The 26,171-nt window shown below is 48.1% G+C and overlaps 6 protein-coding genes across 6 annotated transcripts; 3 read left to right on the forward strand and 3 right to left on the reverse strand.

The window, feature by feature from the left end:
- Positions 1 to 5,547: 5,547 nt before the first annotated feature.
- nsdD (GATA-type sexual development transcription factor NsdD) lies at positions 5,548 to 7,109 on the forward strand (the record flags this gene model as incomplete). The annotated part of the gene is made up of 3 exons (XM_043302799.1): positions 5,548 to 6,354; positions 6,426 to 6,755; positions 6,897 to 7,109. 3 exons carry the CDS (start codon positions 5,548 to 5,550, stop codon positions 7,107 to 7,109), a joined length of 1,350 nt encoding a protein of 449 aa, XP_043158734.1.
- Positions 7,110 to 12,895: 5,786 nt separating this feature from the next.
- On the reverse strand, positions 12,896 to 14,737 carry Asppvi_006905 (carboxylesterase/lipase family protein; the record flags this gene model as incomplete). The annotated part of the gene is made up of 4 exons (XM_043302800.1): positions 12,896 to 13,494; positions 13,551 to 14,171; positions 14,229 to 14,415; positions 14,471 to 14,737. The coding sequence occupies 4 exons, from the start codon at positions 14,735 to 14,737 to the stop codon at positions 12,896 to 12,898; spliced, it is 1,674 nt and encodes a 557-aa protein (XP_043158735.1).
- Positions 14,738 to 16,418: 1,681 nt separating this feature from the next.
- On the forward strand, positions 16,419 to 16,895 carry Asppvi_006906 (uncharacterized protein; the record flags this gene model as incomplete). The annotated part of the gene is made up of 1 exon (XM_043302801.1): positions 16,419 to 16,895. The coding sequence occupies one exon, from the start codon at positions 16,419 to 16,421 to the stop codon at positions 16,893 to 16,895; it is 477 nt and encodes a 158-aa protein (XP_043158736.1).
- Positions 16,896 to 17,158: 263 nt separating this feature from the next.
- Asppvi_006907 (glutamate--cysteine ligase) lies at positions 17,159 to 19,521 on the reverse strand (the record flags this gene model as incomplete). The annotated part of the gene is made up of 7 exons (XM_043302802.1): positions 17,159 to 18,160; positions 18,217 to 18,802; positions 18,861 to 18,986; positions 19,045 to 19,187; positions 19,249 to 19,314; positions 19,388 to 19,460; positions 19,511 to 19,521. 7 exons carry the CDS (start codon positions 19,519 to 19,521, stop codon positions 17,159 to 17,161), a joined length of 2,007 nt encoding a protein of 668 aa, XP_043158737.1.
- A 1,191-nt stretch (positions 19,522 to 20,712) lies between these two features.
- Positions 20,713 to 21,160, reverse strand: Asppvi_006908 (NADH dehydrogenase [ubiquinone] 1 beta subcomplex subunit 7; the record flags this gene model as incomplete). The annotated part of the gene is made up of 3 exons (XM_043302803.1): positions 20,713 to 20,817; positions 20,897 to 21,021; positions 21,109 to 21,160. The coding sequence occupies 3 exons, from the start codon at positions 21,158 to 21,160 to the stop codon at positions 20,713 to 20,715; spliced, it is 282 nt and encodes a 93-aa protein (XP_043158738.1).
- Positions 21,161 to 21,638: 478 nt separating this feature from the next.
- Positions 21,639 to 23,911, forward strand: Asppvi_006909 (putative APSES transcription factor; the record flags this gene model as incomplete). The annotated part of the gene is made up of 3 exons (XM_043302804.1): positions 21,639 to 21,686; positions 21,808 to 21,994; positions 22,053 to 23,911. The coding sequence occupies 3 exons, from the start codon at positions 21,639 to 21,641 to the stop codon at positions 23,909 to 23,911; spliced, it is 2,094 nt and encodes a 697-aa protein (XP_043158739.1).
- Positions 23,912 to 26,171: the final 2,260 nt, after the last annotated feature.

Raw genomic sequence — 26,171 nt, forward strand, 5'->3', positions numbered from 1 at the left:
GGAGTACATCTAGTACGAAGATGTAGTGGGCAACCACTACCAGCTAACCAGTAGGACGCCAAATTCTCATCACAACCGTTGACAAGACGGATCACATTTGTTTTCCCGTAATACCTGACCTATCATTATTATTTCTCCATCATCCATGGTGGATGAGACTGGCAGTCATCAGCTCAGTTGTACCCTTAAACAATAATATCCCAGGCTTTGCAAGTTTGTCCCCGGGCTCTGAATGGTGCTGGTGGCGTTAGACCTGAAGAATTAGGTCTCAGGTGTCCGGTAATTATTTGTCTTCTTCCAGCTTCCTGTTGTACTCAGCGCTCTGTAGGGAGGCGATGTTGCATTAATACCCCCTTCCATTTTTCCTTGAAAACTGGACAAGTGACTGTGTGTTTGCAATAAGTACCTACGAATGAAAATAAAAGATAGCATACCTTAGGAAGTACTACTACTACGTACTACCAACAGATGCATGCATATGGGGATCTGTGCATGCGGCCAGAAAGGGAAAGAGCCCAAGTCTGAACAAAAAAAAACCGTTACAGTATCAACGAGTTCAATCTCAAGTCTAGGTACACTTCGTCTCTATGGCTAGTCTACGACCGTGGAGAGAAGGTTCGAGGGAAAAACGGCATTAATACTTATGAACTTAAAATCTTGCACCGTAGAGTCAAGGTTAACCGCAGAAAATGACCTAATCAGAGTCCACAACTTACGTCAATTCTCCATGCCCATGTGCAATGACATACCCAATTTATCAGGTCGTAAGATTCATGCGCTCATCAATCATTCTACTTCCAATAGGATGGCCCAGATCGGTTCGACGGCGGGAGCAGGTACCTTTACAATCAAACGGACCAAACCAACGTGTGTGTCACAGGCCGTTGTGTCTCGGTAATTGAGCGATTGCGGGAGGTTGGTGCTGTGGAGCGTGATATTGGGAAATGCTGCCTGCGCGACCGTCAAACGAAGAGTTGAGGATCGGATTTCTCGTTTCTTGACCACTTCAAGGCCAGCTGCGATCTATGCTACATTGATCGATAGGGCAGGCATGAGACAGCCATGCGATTTGTTATCTGTTTCGGGGAATTGGCCCGACACTGGCTGTTGAGAATAGTACCAAAGTCCAGCTCCTAGATAGACCTCCTCCGCCTCACCAATCGATCGGCCATTGTCCGCCCTTCCCCATAGACCAGGGAGATGCTCGATCTTTTATATCGACGTCATAGGATTCTTCTCATAACAACAGATCGCTATCCTGTAATAATAATATTATTAATCTTAATAGAAATTGGGAACTCATCTTGGAATGTTTACTGTACTGGCACGGTATCTTACGGAGGACTCGAACCTCGTGATGAGGATAATTATGTCACTTGGTGAACGGCTATGCCCGAGATCTCAAGCAAGGGAAAGCGGGGAGCGGTCCTGCGTACCATGGAACGAACTCCTACCACGCCAGCCAGGAACAAGGGGTTTGTTTCTCTCTGAGAATTACCGTAATATTCAGATTTCAGTACTCCCATTTTATTCAATACCTTTTGAATCCTTTTCCCCTCCAATCACTGCTCGTGATGTAACCCACGACGATCGAGAATTCGAGAGAGTGGGGAGCGTGAAAAAGCCCTTCATGCAGGAAGAGATCTAGCCATCCATACACAGACTTGCCCTCAGTAGAGTCCCGGGTGCTTGTGTTGCGCCAGCGAACGAGCGGTCAGATCTCTACCAGTTGCGATTTCAATGGTGCGACTTTGGCCTTGGGCTAGCTGCAGGCGGAGATGAGTGTAAGCGTGTGTCTTGCTGATGTGCGATCAAATTTCCCCACTGTGAGTTCGATCGCTCCCAGATCTGGGTCAAGGATAACCAATGTTGCAAGCCTGTTAGTGCTCATAGAATCGTAGCCTTATCTCACACAAGGGTCAGATGGTCTTCCCTTCTTTCATCCTGCATATGTGCTTTACTCGTAGATCCGATTGGATGTATGTCTGTGAGGACTATTCTTAGTAAATCTTCTGCACCCTCTCTTGCTGCTTGCTGATGTTTGCCATGAGACAGATGATGAAGCCTTTGTTATTTGTGCAGAACTGCCTGGAAATGTCAGAGGGAAGATTTCGTCGGGGACCGTAGCGCAGGTTGAAACCAAGAAACGAACTCAGATAAGATGTATGGTGCATTGAACTAGATCTGCTCACTGATCTCAGATAAAGTGATGGATAAAAAGTCCGCTTTCCTGGGTAGCCTTATGCATAGTCCGCCATGGTTCGCAAAGTATATCAGGCAAGGGAAGCAGAAGACACGCAGCCATACTTTTCCACCCACTTTCTTTGCAAGAAGTGCGTGGACGGAGGATCTGATCTCTATATACGGTCAAGTTCTGGCAACACTATGGACATGATACCGCCATAACGCTTGACTCTCTGAGTAGGAAGCAGACCAGAGAGAACCTCAAATTGCATAATTGCCACCCAATCTATAACTTCCTGTAAAGAAATTCAGGAGGTTCCCTCCAGTTTGAGGTCAAGTTTGACCTTGTTTATTCATCTACAAACAACTCAGAAGCCCCTGTCTATTTCCTTTATTCTTGGAGACTTGAACAATAATAAGTATTCCTCGCCAACGGAACTAAGTTGGCCGTTTTCCAAGCTAATGTGCATAATGTACGATCTAGGTATGGCGTCTCATCCCCATCCCTCCATTACTGGCGAAAAGAAGAGGTTGGTTTATTGACCTTTATTGGTAATTTTGGAAAGATCCCATCAAATTCAGATTCAAACCTTAGGTTCTCTCCAGACTCTTGACTCTCAACTTTTGACTACGGTCTCTCCCCCTGACTCTAAATGGGCTTGGGTAATATTTTCTACTTATTATCCACGCCACTGTCCCTGCAATAGCTAGGTGGAAATGATCTTGTCAATCATCGAATAGGTTAGATCTTACTCATCAGACCTGTCACCTGTCTTCCGGACACTTCCAGTACGTCTTTGGATTTGAAATACTTCGTAGCATGAACAACATCCCTTCTCTTGGCTTCGAGGCCTTCTGATGGGTACTTACTCTTAAAACAATAATAATGATAATGGGTGATTTCTGTCATATTGACGAGGGTGGTAATTAGCAGACCGCAGGTGAACGAGAATTTATAAAGGCGACTTGAAATTTCTTCAGAAATTTCTTCAGATATTTCATGGATAGTAGTATGTATTTGAAGTCGTTTTACACTGGTAACAAAGAAAATGAGCTTAAAAAAAAGAGAAGGCAAGATCTACTCCGTAGCTAAGATAGAATATGAGTGAACCAAGGCAGTGGAGATCTACAAAATTAATAAGAAATTAGTAAGAAATAAATATGAATATAAATACAAATATAAAAATAAGGGGAAAATAGGCAAAAATAAATTAAATTGGAGAAAATTGAAAGGGAAAAAGGAAATAAAAAGAAAAGAAAAAAGTAGAGGAGAAAATGTATTCGCGCGGAGGAGACCCAAGAGGCCAGAGAGAGCAGCCCCTTGTCATCAGCCCCACCCAGATATCCGCTCATCACCAATATTGACCCAACAACTTACTCCACACTATTCGTTGAAGATCCGCAGTTCGCAGCTTGTAAAGCTTCTGTAATTCGCCGTAACTTTAAACAGGTCACAGCCCACTGGCTACTCGACAATCTGGTGTAGGCTGCCGTGTCTGATGTCAAGTAAAGGGTCCTCTGAAATCTGTTTAGCTATCTGTCCTTTCAATGGTAACAGTAAATACTATGTCCGCCTCTGAGCTTATCCGTCCTGTCGATGATTTTGACGTACCTAGTCTTCAGTAGCTTCCGCTTGAATGGACCCTTCCATATCTCGTGTGCGGGCCTGCCTGTGGCGGTCTTGTAATTGTCTTAATTCTGAAGTAGAGTCTAGGTACATACGTAGTCTGCTAAGGCGTTAAGTAGTGAAGTGGTACCCCGTAGTTAGTAACTCAGGTACTAGTCCATAGTAGTAGCCCGTAGTGGGATAAGTAATAATGAGGATATTAGAAAAAAAAAAAAAGTCGATTTATTATTTTGTTTTTTACTTTATCTCCATTAATAATAATAATATTATTATTCTAGAATTATAATTATAGTCGTAGCTAATCTCTCCCTCCTCCGATGCTGGCTCTTCTTTGATCTTATTCTAGTAATTATTTAGCTTCTTGCCTCTTGACTCTCTTCTTCTCCAACTTTCCCCAAGATCTTGCATCTCATCCTCGCTCTTCGAACTCTTCTGCTTGAAGCAAAACATCAGATTCCGAAGAAGTCCTTTCGAACTGAACCCGCTTCCGCTTCTTCCTGTCGTCTCTCCCACCCCTCAGCCTCTATCCATACTGATTACTTTGCTTTTCCCCCAAAATCGCGCTTCTGCTTCCGCGTCAATAATTTCCTCCGTCGTTTATCTGAGTTTGACGCATACCTAAGTTGTCATTTGGAGAGAGAAAGAATCAGGCCAACGTTTCCTATTACACGCGACGCATTCATTCATTATCCCTTGCATCTACTGCGCCGCCCGCACCTCCCGCCCGCAACTCACACCACCATTGTCGAGATCGAAAGAGACCAACACGCAAATATTTGACAGCTAGAAGTTTATTTCTTTTTTTGTTTTTTTACGACACAAATTTGTCTTTGGACAGATGACACTCCGAAACACAAGAACGGCTGTTTTGATCTGATCTGTTCGTCGCGCGCTTCGGATGATTGCCGCATCCTTGATTCCCTCCACCCAGAATTGCGAGAGGATCAATCCTATTTGACAATCGCGCCCACTTCTAACCGCATCGCATCTTCCGTGGGCTACTTGATCCCTCCCTGCGCCACTCCACTCTTCTTGCATCGGAGTTTGATCCCAAACTTTTTCTGTGAATCGAAGTTGTCAAGAGTCCAGGCTTTCATTCTTAGGAACACCGTACGATCGTCTAACTCCGAACTTGCCTGGTTCACCCTGCCCACATAACGGCCAGCCAACTCAAAACGACGGTAAAATAGGTGGCACTCCTCTCTTCGTCAACATATTCGTCGCACCATCTTCCCTCAGGAAAGCAAAGGGGATAGTGTTCAGGTACTACGATTTCTGGAAGAGGACGACTGCACATCCGTCGAGGACCTTACTCGAACGTCGAATCTCGCCGCAGGACCACCTAACGCTCTCCAGCCCCTCTTCACTACACCAGCGCTCCKAACCGCCCTGCCAATCGACCAAACGTTGCGATCCTCTTAATAATTGTCTGGAATTCGCCGGGTGGCAGTGGCCAGTAGCGGGAACTTGGAGTGAATGAGCCGGAACACTCAAAGTGACATTCAGGCGTAATGGGGTCATTAGAGGCAACTCATAGACAGAGGTCAGTCTTGCGCCCTTTCCGTCCCGTCACGCGCTCCGAGGCGATCATGAAGGAATGAGTATTTGCTGACTGTAAATTTGCTGCATCTAGGGACCATCTACCAACCATAAGTTTCTTCGCAAAAGACGGATCTGGGTATCCCTCGAGAAATTCGACAATCTCATCACCAACTCCCCTCGTCAGCCCGACAACTATGTATCCCAGCCAACCTTCACCTTCACCTTACTCCTATCAGCCTCCTGCGGCTAGCGCACCTCCACAGTCCGGATACATCTCCCCTCCGGATTCGAGGCGGGCACTCGAGGAAGAAAAGGAGAAACAGTTGCAACCACAGAGACAATCACTCCCTTCAATTCACGAGGCGTTAAGGAACGATAGCCCTTTGCCGTACCCTGCACCACCTACATCGGGTCCTCCGCCGCAAGCTCATCCCGCTCCACATGCTCTCGTCGGTCGATCAGCAGGAGATGGTCCGGCCGGACCTCCCAACCCGTTCTCAAATGGAGCGCCAGCAGGCCCGTACATGCGCGAACCTGCTTATTCTCAGCTGCAAACGGAGGCTTCGCGGTCAAGCCTCGCTTCTATCACCACACAGGAATCGAGAAATCCCTCATTACAGTCGCTCAACTCGAGCAAATCACCTACCCACAGTGCCAAGACTGGCTTGACTTCGATCACGGGCTCGCAGACGGGATCCGGGTACGAATATAGTGCTCCTACTTCGGCGGGGAGTATAGCGTCACCCAATGGATACACTGCATATTCGCAGCCGTTCACTTTTCAGTCACAACCTCCACCAAACGCACCGACATACCCTCTATCCCATCATGATACTAGACCCTATGCCGGGACACCCTGGAAACCTGGCGGGCCAGAACCACCACGTGTCGAGGAATTGAAAAATGGGCTGGCGGGGCGTCCTGCGGTTTCGGTACAACCTCAAGGCGACTCTGCCAAGCGCCACTTGGACATCTACGAAGTGGAGACTTCACTTAACGAGGTATGTGTTTTCATCGCAAGGAACATGTTTACCGGCGTTGTTCGCTAGGTTACTGACGGACTCTGATTTAGATCGCTGAAGTGAGTACGCGGACCTTGGACTTTTCCCGGCACTATGCTACCAGAGCGCACCAGACTCAGCGGTCTGGGCCCATGTTGGGGACTTTGCCTTCCCTCCACGAAATTGAAGACATGATTAATCTGCAACGTCGGAATCAAGATGCTTTGATGCGGATACGAACCGCTGTTTTGAACCAGGAGCATGCCTTGGCGGAGCAGATGGCTCAAAGAAAAGCTTTCAACGCCGCCGGAGTTCATGATAGTGACCATATGGCAATGTACCAAGAAGATTTCAAGGGCAGTGGCGGATTTGCCGGGCCAGATACAAAAAAGCGACGAGGGGTAGGTTCTACTCTGTACTGTGGTTGTTTGCGCACCCTTTTCCTAAGGCTGCTGGTACTATATTTGCAGCGAGTCTCGGGTTTTTCCATTGTTTTCCAGAGCGTCAGCGTCATTTCCCGTGCTAACCAACCATCGTTATAGAAAGCCGCCCCTCCTGGTCGTTGCCACAGCTGCAACCGAGCCGAAACTCCAGAATGGCGTCGTGGTCCAGATGGCGCGCGGACATTGTGCAATGCCTGTGGCCTACACTATGCCAAATTGACGCGCAAGATGGGCGCCAGCAAGGCTGCGTCCCTGGGTTCGAATCTGAAGCCCAAAGCCGCTCTCGATCCTGCGCCTCCGGGTGCCCGATAGTCACGTGCCTTTTTTTATTTCTATTTATTCTTATTATTTTTGTCTCTTCCTTTCTCCCTTTTTCTCATAATTTCCTTGTACTTTGTGGCGTTGGAAAGGCATTGGGTTAGAACTGCCAGGCGTTCTGTGTCCCAAAGTTTTGTTTGGATCACGAGCTCTTTCATCTTGGCTCTTCTCTGGAGGTCACGGCCAGTATGTTTTTACTTTGCGGATGGATCATGCTCATTTGATCATCCGACAGTGGGCCTCGTTCATCTCCTCCTATTATTGATTTTGTTTTGGAATTACCCTTTCTTAATACCCCTCGCACGTTATGAGACAGCTACCAGGATAGACTATTTTCTTCTGTACTGGGCGATTATCGACTACTAGTTGATCTAAGATGTCTTTGTTCCCCTGCGTGGCTCGTGTTATTGTACCTGATCTACTTTGTTTTGCAACTCTATACCCCAGCTTCGACCCATGTACTCTTCACTCCAACCGTATGCCTACTGTCTGGGAAGGTGTTGATCTATGGTTCTACTCACTAGATTCGAGAAGATGTTAATCAATAAAACACAGATGACAACCACGTGTGTGCCACTCGTCTCAGATACAACTGCTTGCGAATTAACTTGGTAGATACCATTAGCGCGCCTTCTGTATCATGGTTCAGAGGAGAAATCGCGAGGCAAGACCCACTTGGCAAGCTCTTAGAGACTCGCCACGATCAAGGAGGGGAGAAAAATAGGAAACAAAATAAATGAATAATAAAACCTTGGAAGATGGAAACATCCAGAAAAGGAGAACCAAGTAATTGCAACAAGTTAGTACTCCGTATTCTGTAGTAACTGGGCATTACATTGTTAATCTCCGACAATGGGAGGCAGTCTAGCACTCGCTAAATTACTTCAAGGGTGCAACAGCCATAATATATTCCATAGCATCGCAGAGTACCTTTGTTTCAGAGGCCGATGTTTGGGATACAGGCTCTACTCCGCACAGGATTTCAAGAGTCGCTCTCTGGCTGTGCCTCGTCACGGGGTACCTCATGACGTGCAAGGCTCAGGAGGTGAACTCTGAACAGATTCTAGTCGTCCAGTGACTGTCTAGCGCACATCGGACGCATGGGCCTCCAGATAGACTTTGTCATAGCGTAGGATGCGTGCCGCATGGCTTTGGATAGAGTTTTATTCCCAGAGTTCAATTCCGTGGCGTACGTAGCGTCGCTGGTAAGTTGCAGGAAGCTAGAAGATTTGCCATCGCCCATCGTGGTTGTGTATTCGTAGGTTGGAGTACCGCATAGTTACTTATGATGATGTTGATATAGGAGAAAGGGCTGGATCTTGGATGACTGAAAGCGGTATAGTGTGTACCAGCCAGACCCTGACGGGAATCTTACAGAGTACTGTAATCAACCAATCACCGAGTGCCGAATCCCAAAATCGCGCTAGAATCCACCAGAACCACTTCCATGGGTCTCATATCGTCGATTTTAATTAAATATCAATAATGTTACGGGGAAATTCCCGTAGTTGCGATGACCAAGAGCCGACTCTTTCTTGGACTTACCGATTTATAGAGTATGGCAGACTTATTTGAGTTTTGGCTTGCATAAACCTCCAGCTGCAAACACAGGCTGCTGGTGTATGGCTGACATGCCTGTACTGCGAACATGTATTTATGTAACCAGATGGTTTGGCCATGTTTTTTTTTAAAATACCAAGTGAAACCTGCCTACCTGTATCCAGCCTAGTGTTTCGATCGAATCGCATCGCATCGGATCGGATCTCAGGATCTCATCTCATCTCACCTGATCTAATCTCATCTCCAATCTTGCATGGGTCATCAGACTGCTTTTTACGACAAAGAATTTTTGGCTGCGCCACAGCGACACTATTGAGTGTTCTCCTGACTCCGAAATGGAAGGTGAGGATGGCAAGTCCTCTCACCGCACAATCTGACAATTACAAATCGGCGGCCCTGCTCAACGCTATGGTGATGTGGTGTAACCTAATTTCAGCTAGCGTCTCGTAGATGGAGTTCGGTCGTTGCTGCTTATCCCGGATACACTCCGCTGCAGCCTGGGAAGGATCCGTGGGAGACTTACAAATGGGATACTTGGAATTTTGATGGTTTCCTTGTGGCCTAGTCTAGAAGGGGTCAGTGTGATCATAGTCAGGTACCATCCCGCTTGGCCCAAGGTTACGGATTGATTACATTTGGTTCTCGAGATTTCAGATTCGGATCTCCGCGGCATCTGACGTATTGCCTGTCCTGTAGAGTAACTCGAAAAATAATGCTTCCAAATGTTAGAGAATTATTTGTGAGGGACCATAATCACTAGTCTTCCATTTTTGATACGGTACTATCGGCGACCACGCGGAAACGAAAGACGTCAACCGATCTTCGGCCGAGCACGGACAGAAAGTGGCGGGAGAAATTCAGTCGCCCAGCGTGTATGGGATACCACAGACGACCCAGTCCGTCGGTGCCGGGAGCCGTAGTCCAATCTATGGTACTCTACTCTGCTCAGTCTCGTAAAAATCATCGTTGAAATCCAAGTCCGTATGCCATATGAAGTATGTACTTGGGTGATCTGTGTTTCTATTCCACGAGGCATGCATGTCCGAGATTTATTGCGGAAGTACTCCGTTCGCCATATTCCATTCCTGGCCAGACAGGTCTTTTACAGTACTCTAAGCTATTCCGTATTGTATATTGACGAATTGAGCCCACGCCTACAGTAAGGACGATCCAAGATACGACCATCTCTTTCTAGAAAGATACCACCATAGCTGGATGACTAGGGCGGCCTAAATTCCAGATCCTAGACTCTTCCTGCCGCGTTTAGCTGGGAGTAGTCGGTGTCGAACCCAGATCCTCATTCCCGGTCTGTTATCCTGATTGGGAACTGATTGATTGTTGAGGGATCCGATATTGAACTTGGTTGGATCTTGCTAGTTTGTCCCTAAACTCGGATTGATCCTAAGGGGTAAGGGGTGTTTTAGCCAGCCCACAGATCGGTACTGGAGTATTGTACCTACATGTAGCTATGTGCATAGGTTCATTCTGTACAGAGTATTTCATGGTTTGGGGCCTGTAGGTAGATCATTAAAAGTCATAGTCGTACCTCATTCAATCATCTGACCCCCGTGGTCAAAAGAGTTGGTCTCCATCCATGCAGTCGAAGTAGTCGATCCTGCCTTATCTTGGTTGTTTTTGTCCTGGACTCTTGATCTTAAATGGTCAAGTATGAAGAGTGGCCCACTACATATGTGTGTCGTTTTCTGATTGCTCGGTGGTGGTACCCGGAGATCAATGGATCCCGAACGGGTAGTCAGATGGAATCCGAAGGACCACTTTGCTAGGATAGCTTCTGCTGAAGTTACCTCATGGGATCAGATATCATCACTATGATGGCGTGCTCTCAAATCTCAGCCTACCTATTCCGTGTACCATTACCAAACTATCGGATCATGACCGGTCATTCTGGTCTAATAGGACAGGCTCAAAAAAAGTTCCAGATAATGCGTAAGCAAGGTTTGTTTGGGGTATGAAATGGATCTATGTCTCGCTTCGATCTCTATCCACCCTACGGTGGGATCGTGGCCTCGAAACACTTTCTTTGTCTTAATCAGCGGGCAATAATATGCACTAGTAGATCAAACAGATAGCGAAGTGATGATTACTCACGTTACACAGCAGCACGATGGCTTGGTTTGTACTAATAAGTCGCTATTATGTGCTTACAACCCAGATCGGCATCCTCCGCGACAGCGATTTTCATCGCTTGCATCCGAGTTTCTGGTCAATAGTCACGCCGGAAGCAAGGAGAAATGTGCACAAATCGACATCAGCTGACTGGTCAATACACCTTTTTCCTGCCGCAGCCTGCACGCCTAGATCTGTAGATGGGTAGTACAGTATGCGGATCTATGCGGATGCAGATCTCAGGCAAATCCTTATGGATACTGTTCACTACCATCAGCGTGCAACCCGCCCAAAGAGGTAAGGATGTCCTCGTACCTATGTGCTCAGCTACAGTGAGATTCGGGGCCTCCTAGAGCCGGAAAAGAGGCGGATCATGGCACGCGTGACGTCCTGCCCAACTGAGTTAAGCGAGACAAACTATCGGTACTGCCTGAGTAGATGATTTTGCTTGTCCAGAAACGGACAGGCTCGATGAGGTTTGGGGCTAATTTGCAATACCTTCTGCATCTATTTCAAATTCCTCAGGGCATGCGGCTGGTTGGACAGTCAACAGCCAATCTGCAGATAGAAGATCCGGGCCATGCAAGGCTACGGCTTAGCGGCATTTGATCGATCCCCTAACCCCTATTGTAGTACTGATTACCAACCATGGATGCTCGATGCTTGGTAGAACACTCTTCTTGACGGTATTACATCGCAGACCTAACTTCGAACCACCAGAGAATGCAAGGTAGAATGCTTCCTCTGGAACTTAGAACAAGCAACAAAGCAATCGGCGGAAACGAAATGGATCAGAGATCAATCTGGAACGCTCAGATAATTCCAATTCTTCCCTAGCTGTTCGCGCATTGAATACTACCGTAGTCTATTGTCTATAGTTCCATATAGACCCTATATTCAGCTATTATGTTCCTCATCTAATGTTGAAGGCTTGCGTTCATTGATATTTACGTACAGCTGCCCTTTGTCTTTTATTAATACCACCTGAGGGACTATTTGTGTAAGTAATCATCTTCATCTCATTGCTGAACCGCAGAAAGGAGATTTAGGTAGCTAAACCCAAAAAGGTAATTCGTCGAGTCTCTACTAATTTCGGCAATTATTCAGCATTCTCCACCGTATCTCCCCCATGATAGCGAGGGGCTCATCTATGGTCTATGGTTGGTCGGAATTGTTGACCGGCATAGCTAGCATCAAGACATGCATACTGTCCAGATCATGCAGAAGAATGTCCTAGCGGTCCGCAGATATTTGCAAGGTAAACGGAATGCGTATGGGAAAAACTTTATTCTAGGAGATTAATTTGCTGGTGCAAACATGGCTCGTCCGAAAATCAGCAAGTACCTAACTTCCCTATAAGGAGGGTGATAATAATGGTAATACCTGCCTGCCAAAGGTAAGATACTGGTATTTCCTGGCATATGTATCCCGTAATTTTCGTACCCTGAATAAGAATCCTCCTCCCACTTCTTATGGACTTTAGGATCATGTACGTAGGATGTCGACTCTCAATAAGTCTCTTATGAAGGGATACATGTCGTCATTTCTTATAATTATCGATGTTGTTGTTATATTTTCTGGGTAGACCCGAGTATGTATTAGTATTAACTGTGCGTTGGTTTCCAGAAATTATAATTGTACTCCGTATGTTACAACCAGGCTTTGGATAGAGCAGTCTTTGGACCAGCTTTTAGAGTATTGACATGGTGTATGGAGCAGTCTGCCCTTAGATACCGTTTTAAACATCCTGGTGTGAACTATACGTTCCTTGTTCGGAGGTATGTTATCGAGTTGTTAAACTGGACATCCTATCTAGAAGATGAGCAGTCGCAATGACGTGGAGCAGACTGGGGATAACTGGACCTAACAGAATGGTGATGTCGGTGTTATCGACGAAAGCTGGATATGTTGACAGAAAGTACCTGCTAAGTCTTATGAAAAGTTCTTGTTCTTGAAGATATATATCATTATCTCAACGTCCTATGTACAACTGTAGCTACAACAGTAGCAGTACCCCAAACTGTCACGGCACTACATCTCTGCTACAATCAGAGAGATGCTTTGTGACCCTCAAGGCGCATGATCGTTGGTGATCATCGCCCATACACATCAGCCTGGGAATTGATATAGTCAATCCCGTTCTTCCGCCATGTGTCGGGCTCCATGTGGCTCGTAACATTGGCATCGAAGAGCAAGTCGACTGGCTTTCCTCTGCCGTACGGATCCCAGTGCACCGGCGAGTTCTGGATGCCCGAGTTTGGATCCAAGTCGTGGATGAATGAAGCCCACATACTCGTCATCAGCTTGCTGAGCTGCTTGTACGACTCAGGCGTGCCGGCAAACGGTTTACCACTATGATAGCCAAGTCCCTCAATGTTGTAGAAAACAAACGCCACCTCCTCAAAGTGGGTGGCTCCCATGATTAGAGGAACGTCCGCTGCGTGGACATTGAATCGGTAGCAGTACGCCGGCGTTGATGTCTCTGCCCACGCTTCGCATTGTCGGCGGCGGATGGTGTGCATCATCACATCGCCTGCGTAGGCGGATGTACGTCGCCATTCGTAGCCCATTGATGGCACACGTTTAGAGCCGAGATACTCAGGGATACCTTGGGACGGGTCGTCGGGATAGAGCCGTAGGATTTGCTTTGCTACTGGATTTGGGAGCTTGATTGACCCTCCATATTTGGCATCTATCTTGACAGTCAGCAGGTCTATAGCGATAAACCCGAAAAGCGCTCCAACAAACCTGTGAGGTACTCGTAGAATTGCTCCGTGGTATTGATCCCAAAGGGACCAAACGCTGTCCCCTCGTCTGTGTTCGTACCAGCAATGATGGGGACTTTGACATATTTGTGTTCCTTCAAGAGGACACTGCCGCGATTCGGGATGAAATCCCCGTCAACCACGGGTGCAAACCTATAGTTGGGCGAGCCGCCAGTACCGTTGAGAGCAGCATTCAACGTCTCAAAGGGCACTTCACGCAGACATTGCAGCGTATCTTTAGCGTCCGAGCACTGGACTTTCGATACAAGATCGTCGTAAAAGCCTTGGAACACTGTGTAGCTGGCTGGACTAACGGATATTGAACCACCAGATTCCATAATAGCTCCGCGGAAGAGACCATCGTCTCTGCCGTTGTATGCTGTGAGATGATAGCCAACAGACATTCCTCCGGCGGACTCCCCCCAGATGGTAACTTTGGTCGGGTCACCTCCGAACGCCGCAATATTCTCTTGGATCCATTGAAGCGCCAGTCTTTGGTCTCTGAGCCCGATATTAGTGTTCCCACTGTCAACGACCTCCTGAGAACTCAAGAAGCCCCATGCAGAGAGACGGTAGTTGAGCGAAACGGCGATGAAGGGTTTGCCTTAACTCGTAAGCATCTTGAAAGATTGCCTCCTTTGTGTCTGGACATGTGGCTTACCAATCTCATACGAGTTTGCCACGATAGCAGACATGTTGTAGCGCTGGTCAGAGCCTGAACCCATGTAGAACCCACCCCCGTGAATCCAGACACCAACAGGCAGCTTCGAGTTCTCATTGACCGACGAACCGCGGACGACGTTTAGGGTGAGACAAGCTTCAGACATCGGATACCAGATGGAGTCTGACTACTTCTAATCAGCTTGCCTAACTTCTCTGCCAAACAGTGAGGAGCTGACTTACACCGTATCCAACACAGATATCCGAGTACTCCTTTGCATCGCGCTCCCCGTCCCAGCTCTCATTCAAAGATTGGGGAACTTTGAATCGCAAATTTCCCACAGGCTGCTGGGCATACGGCATGCCTAAAAAGAAATCTTGCTGATAATTCGCATTTCTCACCCCAATGTAGGTACCATTTCGGACATGGACCTTGGGATTGGAGACGCTGCTCGGTGCAGCATTCCCCACAGCCCAGAGGGCAAAGAAGGAAGCAACCAAAAGTTTCATCCTGAAGGCTCAAAACTCGCTGTTTGGGACTTGCACCATCTCCTCCCTCGCGCAAGATTCAGCTTCATGGTCTTATATAGGCGGGTACCCATTATGGTGGGACGAAGAAAAAGCGCGAATGACGCTACCACTTCTTGCAAAGTTGGATTTTCGGTAATTGTTGATCTTCATGGCGTGCCTCGATTCCGTCAGTAGGCCTTCAGTAGGTGGTCTCCCATACATGCTCTACATGACAACGAGTCATGGAATTTGCGGGGTTCTGAAGAGTGTGGGGATCCCACAAAATCCACCCCGGCCGTTCTGCCTAGAAGAGCAAAGATCATCATCTCCATTGCGGAGAACGGGACTTCCTCGGTGCAAAATAGGCCTAGAAAACGAGAAATAGACGAAGTCATGATGCTCAGGCTATTGCACGCGGCTCGAAACTGTGCCGAAGAATAGCCGGTGCTCCCACGCCCAAGACATGAGAAATGGGGATGTAAGACATCGCATGCCGAGATCTACTGCCGGACAGGAGTCTTCATGGATGAATAAGCTCTGACAAAAGTTTAGTTACTGGATAGTTACGAGTCAGGGGGGTTGTCGTCAGGTGGAGTCGTCGGCCTCCGAACCCTGAGAACATGAAGTGGCGTTAAGGTGACCGGTAACAGATGGTCCCGGGGGATGGCCATCTCACTGATGACAGCGGTGTTGATAGGATGACAGAGAGTAATGTAGATGGGCGCAACACAGCATGAGTCCTCCAAGAAAAACAAAGATGGCTAGCTGCTTCAATCCGCACGTGCATAGACCACAGGGCCCACGGAGTAAGAGGAAGCCACGCCAATAACAAGACCCCAGTCTTGGTCCAGCTCAATACACTTCTCTTGCTGGCAGTGAAAACCTCGACTGGCTCTGAAGCAAGGTTCCATACGGGATACAATCATTATTCTGTATTGTTGCACAAGGAGTCAATCAATCCTTCCGCGCATCTTACTCTGCAGGTTACATTTTTCGATATGTCCAGTTCCAAATCTGGTCATCTAGGACGGAAAGTATCCGACATAAGGTCTATATGGCCACGAACGCTGGCTAACACGGTCAAGAAGCTGAGCACTCCTTCTGGAGGATGTTGGGAAATGCTACGCAATCATCGTGCTCGTGTTGCTCCTGGTCTTGACCATGTTACACAGTCTGAGGCAACCTTTCAAGCCGCATTCAATCTTCATGTGCCTCTGCCGTTCGGCGGTTAAACGTGTCGTACTTGTCAGACGGTAAAAACTTGATGCAGCTTGCAGTGTAACGGTGGCACGTCCAACCCGTTCTGTAAACGTCTTTCCAATGCGTGATGACGAGATCTGTCAACGCCATGTACGAATCGTGAATTGCGACGGATGCTGTAGCGTGCGACAACTCTTCTCGAAGAGAGGTACCTCGATCAAACGTGCCCACTGCTCCCTCAAGCATAAACAGCAGGATCAATCTGCCTCTGCTCTTCCAAGATACAGTCCCTCTCAACGGGAACCTGCATGTGAAATGGCTGATGAACAGTTGGGGGGATGTCGACCTTCGATCAAATGAAGGACTTTCCCCGGAACCGGCAGCTTTTTGCCATTCACTGGCACAGAAGCACGCAGCGCAAGCGAAAAAACCCTCTTTTTATTTCTGCACCCGCATCTCCAATCAACTCCACAAGTCCACAATGTGCTGGACACTACCAAACCAATCTCAGCGACAATCGGATGACTCGACCCCAACCACCTGCAATCTAACAGAGGAGGTCGACGCAATCATCGCAGTGACAAAGGGTTTCCTCTCCGCCTTGGAAACAAAGTCTCGCGATGACTTCGACAAGTACTGCGTCAAGGCAGGAGGGATGGCGCTCTGGCCCCCGCCGCCCAGCGTGCCACGATTTTGCACAATTGGCGCCTTTGTCGAGCACATTTCCAAGATCAAGGACAATATCGACGAGCGCATCTGGGACCCTGAAGTGAAGGTCCACGAGTCGGCGAATCTAGCGGCTGTGTGGGCCCCATTCAGGGCGAAGATCAATGGGGTTGTGGACCATGTGGGCGTCGAACTGTTCGTGCTCCATAAGATGAATGGGGAATGGAAGGTGACTGGTCTGGCTGATTCGTGTCGACGACCAACGGAGGATGAGAAAACATCACTGGCCTGAGATCAGTTTGGCTCCACGCAGGATCGGCTTCGAGGAACGAAATGCTTGGATGCTTGCAATCGATTCTGCAGAGACAGTCCAAGATTATAAAAGTGCAAGGTGGAGAACTGGAAAGGATCTGGCTATCAAAGACGGTTTTGCATAAGTCTTGTAATGGGAACAAGTAACGCAATAGAATGCTATCCATAGCTGAATGACATTAACCACCAATGCCAGGTCTGTGAAACAAATCTCATCACTAGATAATGCAAATGCTTTCGATTTTATTGGCTCCTGAGTAATTGCCACCCGACGCTCCCATCCCTGCCTTCCTTTATGGTCATCTCTTCCACAGCTTTCACAAGGTCGTAGCAGATCTCTGAGGACACCACGCTATCCTGCTTATACGAAGGATGAGAGGCAACGAACTCACGAATCCACCGGGCTCCTGTCCAGAGAGTTCCGTTTGCTCGTTTCCTGATGAGGTCAAGGTAGGTAGCCAAGGAACACCGAGTCTCCACGTCCACATTGACGCTATTCAAGTACGATTCAACGAGTGGAATGAGCCCCGGGAATGATCCATCAGCAGAGCCATTGACAATGTCATCAATGGACATAAGATCGTATTCCAAATCCACTGGTCCAAGTGGAGGTGACGGAGGGGGTGTATTGTAGGCAGAAGAAGTGGCCGATGAGGCCTCGCTGGCGCTGGTCGAACGATGACTCGGTCTGGGGGCACGGCGGGAGAAAGGATCTCTGCGGAAATAGAACTTCCGGTCGAGCACAGCATTGCGTGCATGAGCTGTCTCCATGTTCTCGGTGGTTCGCTGAATCGGTATGTAGAAATTAAGGTCGAAGCTGAGAATGGCACGAGTGACGAGAACAATAAAGATACTGAAAGCCGCATTCTCAAAGTCCGTCATTTGAATCTCCATTGAACGGAATTCGACACGCCAGCCAATGTCAGCCTTGTCTGGTGGAGGCGGCTTGAAGCGCATGTGCTGCCAGTTAGTCGACTGTAAGTTCTCAAAGTGGTCGGCCTTGTTCAAATCCAGCTCGTTCAGATCCTCTGAGAAGATGACCAAGGGGTCACGGATGAAAAGGTGGGCAAAATGCGTCGCCAACAAATCATCCATGCCACCCTCAATAAGTCGTTTCTTGATGCCTTCATCCACGATCAGTTCAGGATCCAGGTACTCCTTGCGCAGCCTGGGATCCTGGGAGATATAGGTGGAGTTGGAAGCGTATCGAGACTTAGGGATCCTCCATCTATCATTCTTCAGAGGCTGGTATCTTTGTTAATTCCATTGCATCAAAAGGCAGGGAATGCAAGGTTCCTTACAAGTTCGCCAAGCTCTTCCCGCGTCCTATCGTCAACAGCATTCCCGATTTGATTCCACCGAACGTCAGTATCGACAAGGAATCCCTTGTATATTGGTGTTGCAGCCGTAAGCGCCAGCAGAATGGGTCCCAGCGGGCTAAGCTGGTCATACAGTCTTCTCCCTTCCGTTATGTTTTTGGCTTGAAATGTGATCTGAAGACAGCAGCTGCCCATTCCAAACGCCATCGCATCCATATAGACATGGCCTTCCTTTGCAGCTCCATTTCGAACATCATCATCCTCAGGCCAATTGTGAAGATCATAGTTAACGGTGGGGTCCTTGAAAGGCACTGGGGTGTTCTTGTCCACGAATACTGGCACATTCAACTCGACCTTCCGGCCCCTTCTCGATCTGATATTTGCTGCCAGTGTTGGGAATCTGATATGAGGATTCGCAATTTCGTCTGGGACAAACTGCGAGCGCAGTGCTGGACCAGAAGGAGGGTAGTAAGGTTGAATATAATCATCCTTTGTTCCTAGACGAGGAAACGTGGTAAGTGTGATGGGGACCTCATTTGGCGCCATGTGAGACTTTGCAATCTCCCGCCTGAATCGTACATTAGTGACCATAAATACATACTGATTGAGGGCAATAGCAAACGTACCTCCATTTCATATTTGATTCCACCTTCAAAAGATCCTTGAAGTCGATACCCCACGGCCTACCCGGAGTAGCCTCTAGCATAAAGCGGCCGAACTCGGGATGGAAATGGGGAGGTTCTTCGCCCTCACTAAGTCGCTGAGTGTTAGGCAGATCCGGTAATAAGGCACATGACCGAAATAGCTTACTGTTCTTTACCATGTGCCGGACCAGAGCGCTTCTCCTTCCACAATGCCTCGTCTCTGGCCAAGGATTTGAGAATCTCAGCTTGAGCCAGAGACAATCGCGCTTTTTTAGCCTCGTCGTCGACAGCTACCACAAGGTACTCAACCTGATTCCGTGTGAGCCATTTGGCCAGAAAGAGCAATCAACTCGATGGAAGAGCAATCTACCTCGTCACCCCAGAGCAGGGCATCACGTTCTTTCCCTTTGGCTCTATTCCAGATAGCCAGTAATTGCTATCCGTCATGTCAGTAACAGCCCCGGCATCCCATGTCGCACGGACAGAGAACTTGACTTCAAGGGACTGACCTCGATTCCCCATTTCCGTACTTGATCGGAACGTTTCTTGGCTTCCTCCCACTCAAGTGCTGTTCCAAGTGCTCTTAAGCTAACATTAGCACCAGATTCTGCGCATCGTCACTCTTGACATACAGTAAACCCATCGTATCATGAAAGACCCAACCAGTACAGCACAATCAACCAAAGCGGTCAAGCTGAGGACAAATCCGAGAACCCGCACAGAGGAGGCGGAAATCCCTGGCAGTCTAGACCTCGAACGAAGGCGGGCCCAGCGAGTAAGACGCAACCAATGTCCGTGGCAAGCGATGCAAAATATCTAAGGTACGCAGTAACAGGAGAAGAAGAAGTGAGATTATCTGATCATCACAGAAGTGATGGTTGGACTTTATCTGCTTTTTCGCGCCGAAGCTTCGGTGGCCGGAATCAATCGCCTATTGGCGTAAACCTTTCCACTGGCATAGTAGTGGGGGAGGATTTTTCGTTCCCGCGGGGCAGCAAAAATCGAAATAGTCACTAAAAAACCATATACTGTATGTTTGCTGATTAGGCGGCGGAAACTGCGCGAAGAAGATTTATAAGCAACCTGGTAATGTTCCAAAGGGCGGAGGTATCGGATCATGTGATTACGTCTGTGGCACGTAATAGGGCGAAGCTTGCTTAGTTTTCAAAGCAAACAACTAGGGGACAGACGCTTTTGTAACTTACTACCCATCGTCAATGAGTTGTTGATGAGTTGTTTAAGACATTCGAACTTCTCGATAATGCCGATGCAATTGAGGTAGCGTGCTACGGATGATAGGTTGTTTATATGGCATTGCTCTAATGCAAACTTCGGAACGACATCCAGGCAGAGCTGAAAACTGAATTCTTTATGTTACTCGAGGAAAGACTGTTTACTGGGAGGGTGAGGCTGTCTCCGCTGAATGGCATAACACATCGAGACTGCCCCGAGATCAAGCACATATATGCGCCGCTCGGAAATGGCTACATTTCGAACAGAAGTCCTGCAGAAGAATAGATAGGAAGTGGGGACGGATATCTATACGAGAACACGAAGAGCTAGTTCTGTTGGAAAGCAGATTTGCTGACAAACACCGAGGGCAAACAGCGATCCGCAATCACCATCCAGCTTTGGAGTCGACCAACTCAATTCGTGTAAAGGTATGTAGTCCCTGGAGAAGGCGCCTCGACGGATCAACAGGGCTTAGGTGCTCATTGGCATAGTCTCGGCAACTTTATTGCGAAGAAAGATCCCAACGCCAGTCAGTGCATGGACAAATAGCCTCATAATCTTTATTATGTACATAGCGGTTCCTCAGTTGGTGTCTCTCAAATCAGTTGCTCCGGGCACCATTCTTCGCGGCTCGCAACTCATCCATCTTGGCGACGCGCTTCTTGAATTCCTCGTATTGACACTTTTCGTAGCTGTGTCTCTCATCCTATAGCAGAGGTTTAAGGTTAGTTGCTGCCGGAAAGTCCAAAGTCAAGCACTCGGGACGCAAAGCACGGTTGTAATACCTCGCATTTCCAAGGAAGGTAGTACTCCTGCTGTCGGCAACGGTTCAAAGGGATCAGGAGGTGTGCACAGGAGTCTCGGTACGGAAGGGGAAGACGAGCATCGGACATTTCTTGACGGGAAGCAACTATCTCAATGAGTTAGCTGTCATTGCAGATATCAATCCTTCGGCGTCCGATTTCAGGACTCGAATGCCAATGGCACCAAAGCATACCAGTGCTATCCCCAAGCCCAACGGCGCTCTTCACTGACTCCACGACAGTCATTTTATGGACAAAAGTATTGCAGGGAAGAGTGTGGTTGAAGGATAAGCGACCGAGAAGCGACCGAGCAGCGATGTTTCACCTGCTGGCATCCATTGCTGTTCCTTCGTTCCGCGATGCGGTCATGTGATACCACGTGATATACTCCGCAATGGGACTAGCGCATTTCCCGACCACTTTACGCGGTTCTTTCCTCCCAAGCGCGTCTTCACTAGCCAGCCTGCAAAGCATCGCGTTTCTGGGATGTCACTGACTGTTMAAAGAGCCACTGGTGGCTAATACTTTATCTTTTCGTCTTCAAAGCTGTTGTTTCATAATCTAGTAGCCTCTTACATTGTCGCATGCTCTTTAATCCCCAAAAATAGGTTAATCTAGGCTTCGCGATTGGCCATCAGAGGCCGTCAAGCCGCGTCAAATCACCTGCTGTTAACAGTTCGGGAACATACTGATTGCATCACAACGGTTTGCGGAGACGGGCATTATGGCGGCGGTGGATTTCTCAAAAATCTATTCTGCTACATACAGCAGCGTGAGTTTTTTCTAATCGCGTTTCTCTATCATTCCCTACAGCGTCGATTTTTCTCCCTTTCCTCTTTCCATCCAACTTACCCCTTCCTTCGCCGCGCAGCCAATCTAACACGGTTCAATAGGTTCCAGTATACGAGTTCAAAATCGATGGCGAAAGTGTTATGCGCCGACGAGGCGATAATTGGATCAATGCCACACATATTCTCAAAGTAGCTGGTTTTGACAAACCGGCGAGAACCCGGATTCTCGAGCGTGAAGTCCAGAAGGGGACCCATGAGAAGGTTCAGGGTGGTTATGGCAAATATCAGGGTAGGATATCCTACACGCTCAAGTGCTGGCGTCTGTCATGCGGCTAATAGTGTGATAGGAACATGGATCCCACTTCCCGAGGGTCGTTTACTCGCCGAGCGCAATAACATCATTGACAAGCTAAGGCCGATTTTCGACTATGTAGCGGGAGATCACACTCCTCCACCGGCACCGAAACATACTTCCGCCGCCTCATCGAAACCAAGGGCCTCCAAAAAGAAAGCTGTGAATGAACAGGTATTCAGTGCTGCTAAACCCATTCGCAACATGGGACCACCGAGCTTCCCGCACGAACAATTTGAGATCAACCCCGGTTATGACGATAACGAATCGATTGAGCAAGCGACACTCGAGTCTTCGTCCATGGTGGCAGATGAAGAGATGATGCCTATGTCGCAACATGGTTCTTATTCTCGAAAGCGCAAGCGTGAAATGAATGAAGTCACTGCCATGTCGATTAGTGAGCAAGAGCACATACTCTATGGTGATCAGCTGTTGGATTACTTTATGACAGTTGGAGATGCGCCCGAAGCAACACGGATTCCGCCTCCGCAACCTCCAGCCAATTTCCAAGTGGATCGTCCAATTGACGATTCAGGCAATACCGCTCTCCATTGGGCCTGTGCAATGGGGGATTTGGAAATTGTGAAAGATCTATTGCGAAGGGGCGCAAATATCAAGGCATTATCAGTTCATGAAGAAACGCCTCTGGTACGCGCTGTCTTATTTACGAATAATTATGAAAAGAGGACATTTCCGGCACTTCTGGACCTACTCCTTGACACTGTCTCGTTCAGGGACTGGTTCGGCGCCACCATTTTCCATCACATATCAGAAACTACCAGGAGCAAAGGGAAATGGAAGAGCTCTCGATATTACTGTGAAGTCCTGTTGGAGAAGTTGCTCAATACCTGCTCGCAAGACGAAATTGACCTGCTACTCTCCTGCCAAGACTCAAATGGAGATACAGCCGCTCTAGTTGCAGCTCGAAATGGCGCATTTCGCTTGGTCAATCTGCTTCTGGGGCACTGCCCGCGAGCTGGAGATCTGGTCAATAAGAAAGGCGAAACGGCCACAAGCATTACCCAGAGAGCGCACCCCCCCGAGAGGGATATTCCTCCCCCGCCATCTTCAATATCAATGGGGATTGATCACACAGAAGGCGATCTCACTGTCCTGGAAAACCCGGACCAAACCGTTGCTCTTCCGTCCGAAGCTTCCCCTGCCACCTCAGCCTTACTTGCCAAGATTAGTGCCATCATGGCCGAAACTAATAAGAAGCTCGCGACTTGTTACGGTCATACAAAGTCTAATGAACCAGACTCAGACGACGTCGCGAATCCCGAAGCTTTGTACGAGCAGTTGGAGCTGGATCGGCAGAAGATTCAGAAGCAGACTGCGGCCTTGGAAGCCAAAGAGACCGAAGGAGAGCCAGTTGAGGCACAGCTTGAACGATATGAGCGACTCAGAAGCACTTATGAATCTCTTTTGGAACAAATTCAACAAGTTCGCCTGAAAGAGCGACTAACATCAATGCCTCCACCGGCGAAAGAGAACATGATGCCGTCCTCGAGCGATCAGAACCAATTATTAATCACTTATCAGCTGGCGCGACAACTATGCTCCCTACAGAAAGCGCGCCGTGCAGCTGTCAGGGATCTAGCCCAGCAGACCGCCGACGCGGGAGTGAGCACCAAATTCGATGTGCATCGGAGGCTCGTTGCTCTTGCAACAGGCCTAAAGGAGGAAGAATTAGACCCCATGGCCGCGGAGTTGGCTGAGACGTTGGAGTTCGACCGAATGAATGGAAGGGGGCCGGGCGGCGAATCACCCGAGCCAGTGCAAAAGCGTTTCCCTTCTCAAAGGGAGCCTTCGTCTCTCCCGTTCTCTGGGCCAACAGTATCTGTGGACGCCTGAACGGGATGGCTTGGTTTGAGAAGCATGCCCATATTCGTCACCCCAATCGTACAAGGTTGTACGCCCTTCTGATTTACTCCCATTGCGAAGCGGGGACCTCCTACCTCCTCATACCCATTTCTTCTCTGTTTGTCCCTGCATTATCTCATGATTTGCGATGCTCATTGCACTCCTGGCGGGACTGAATGATGCGATGTCTGACCAGCAGATACCCAAGCTCAATTTCGTATGCTTTTGAATGGATCTCGTGTTCCCAACTACTGAATTCTTTGAGAACTTACCTTGTTCGACTATTGCATGTTGATCTCTCATCCGTGGGGACCACGGCTGATAATAACGGCCCGACACTGGTTCTGCAGTGAATGAAGAGCTTGTACATAGTAACAGACCAAATTATGCTGAACAGCAATGGATGCGTTTCGACGACAACGAATTTCAGGCAGAAGATAGAAGTTGTAACAGACTGTCTCAGGGTGACATCAAGATCAGTCTTAGCTGGCGATCATTGCATGCAAGGGAGAAAAACATAGAGCCTCTGCCTATGGCAGTCTTGAGTATCTCGCTATCGCAATCAGAGCCAAGTCGTCAAAGGTAGCAAGAACCGCCAAGGAATACCATGTATAGCTCTTCCCGTTATCTCGTGCCATCATAAGAATTCTGCTGATTCTGTGCTTGCTCTTCAACACAAAAATACCAGGACGTGTTGGACAGGCAGAAATATTGGATAGTAGCCATCCCCGCACCCCAGTTCAAATATCCAGCTAAGAGTCACAACATAGGTCCCTAGGGAGACTCGTTAAAAGTGAACAGCCTACAAACTCCAGTCCGGCAGTCCTATTGGCTCAAGAGGATCATATGCAGGCAGCACATCGCACATCCTGCAAGCGGTCCAGCACCGCCTGACAGGCCAGTCAGAGGAGGCGGACGGCGGTTCCTGGGCGAATCCTACAGCAGAAGCGGTTGGCTGGCGGCGAGCAAGGCCACGTTGAAGACGCTAGACTGGGATCATCCAAATGGAGCGCGAAGACATGAGCCAATCATGGTTGTCGTTTGGTAGAGAGGGGATTAGTTCTCCATACCTGCGTGGTCTCGTGTTGTGGGATTAGATTGCTAGGTATGGTAGAGACGCATGCTTGATAATATCTATGTGCTTTATTAAGTCATGTATTGTGTTAATGACAATGGATGAATGGAGCAATTTAAATGAGACCAAAAGGATTGCAGTTGTTGACCTTATTCATCAGGCATCATTCAGACACGACACTTTCCTTACCTAGGCAGGTAAGGTCCCTTAGTCCATTTCATTGTTATTTTCTGGATCGTCCAATCAGCAATGTCTGCTCATACTTTGTTCTCCGTAGGCTAACTCAGTTTGGTTAGATTTTCTGCCAAGCGAGCCACTCAGCGTATGCATCTGACAATGCAACCACTGACTTGTCTCAACCCATCATCTCCCGCCCGACTGTCGGGAAATAATAATGAAATTCACTTTCCTTTAAGATTGCCTGGAACAACGCCTTTCAGGGAGCTCTTCCTTTCCTCTTCATCTCTACACTCTTTCTTCCCTCCTCCTGTTCATCATCTCCTTCTCCTCTTCCTCCCCATACATCTCCATCCATCTTCTCCATACATCCATTTAACCTAATCCATCTTCACTTCTTCCCCCCTTTTCGTCTTCTTCCCCAGCTTCTCTCTTCTGATTGATACTTCTTTGATTCTCGCCGTTTTGCATTAAGATTATCTTGTTCCCCAATCACAATTGGCTCCCTTCCTCTGTCTCCATCGAGCTTTGGTTACTGAACCCCGTCCAAGGGAAAAGGCGGGCGGAAAAAGAAACGAGAAAAACCAAAGCAGGTGACTGGCGCGTGTCAGGCCGATACCCGAACACACCTTGCGGAGTTCATCCTCTTCGCCCCCAACGCCCATTTCTGCCACCGCACTGTCGACCTTCTTCCTCCCTATTCTTCTTTCCCCCTCACGGCTGAGAGACAGACTCTATTTTTTTTTCTTGTGCGGGATACCAGGGCAAATAATAAAATCGTTTAATAGAGGGAAAAGCCAAAAAGTCTTACTTTTCTTTTCTGAAGGGAATTCTCCGCTTCGCGTCGACTTTTCTCTTCTTCCTTCTTCTCTGGCCGTCGCTTGTGTCAGAGCTTCTTTCCGCTTATCTCGCGTCAAGCGTCCAACACTGCTGGAGTTGCAGAGCACACTCCACGCGTTCATATTATCTTTCTTTCAGATCGGAAACTACTTGCTGGGT

Source organism: Aspergillus pseudoviridinutans, assembly GCF_018340605.1.
Source record: "Aspergillus pseudoviridinutans IFM 55266 DNA, scaffold_4, whole genome shotgun sequence".
Lineage (NCBI taxonomy): Eukaryota > Fungi > Ascomycota > Eurotiomycetes > Eurotiales > Aspergillaceae > Aspergillus > Aspergillus pseudoviridinutans.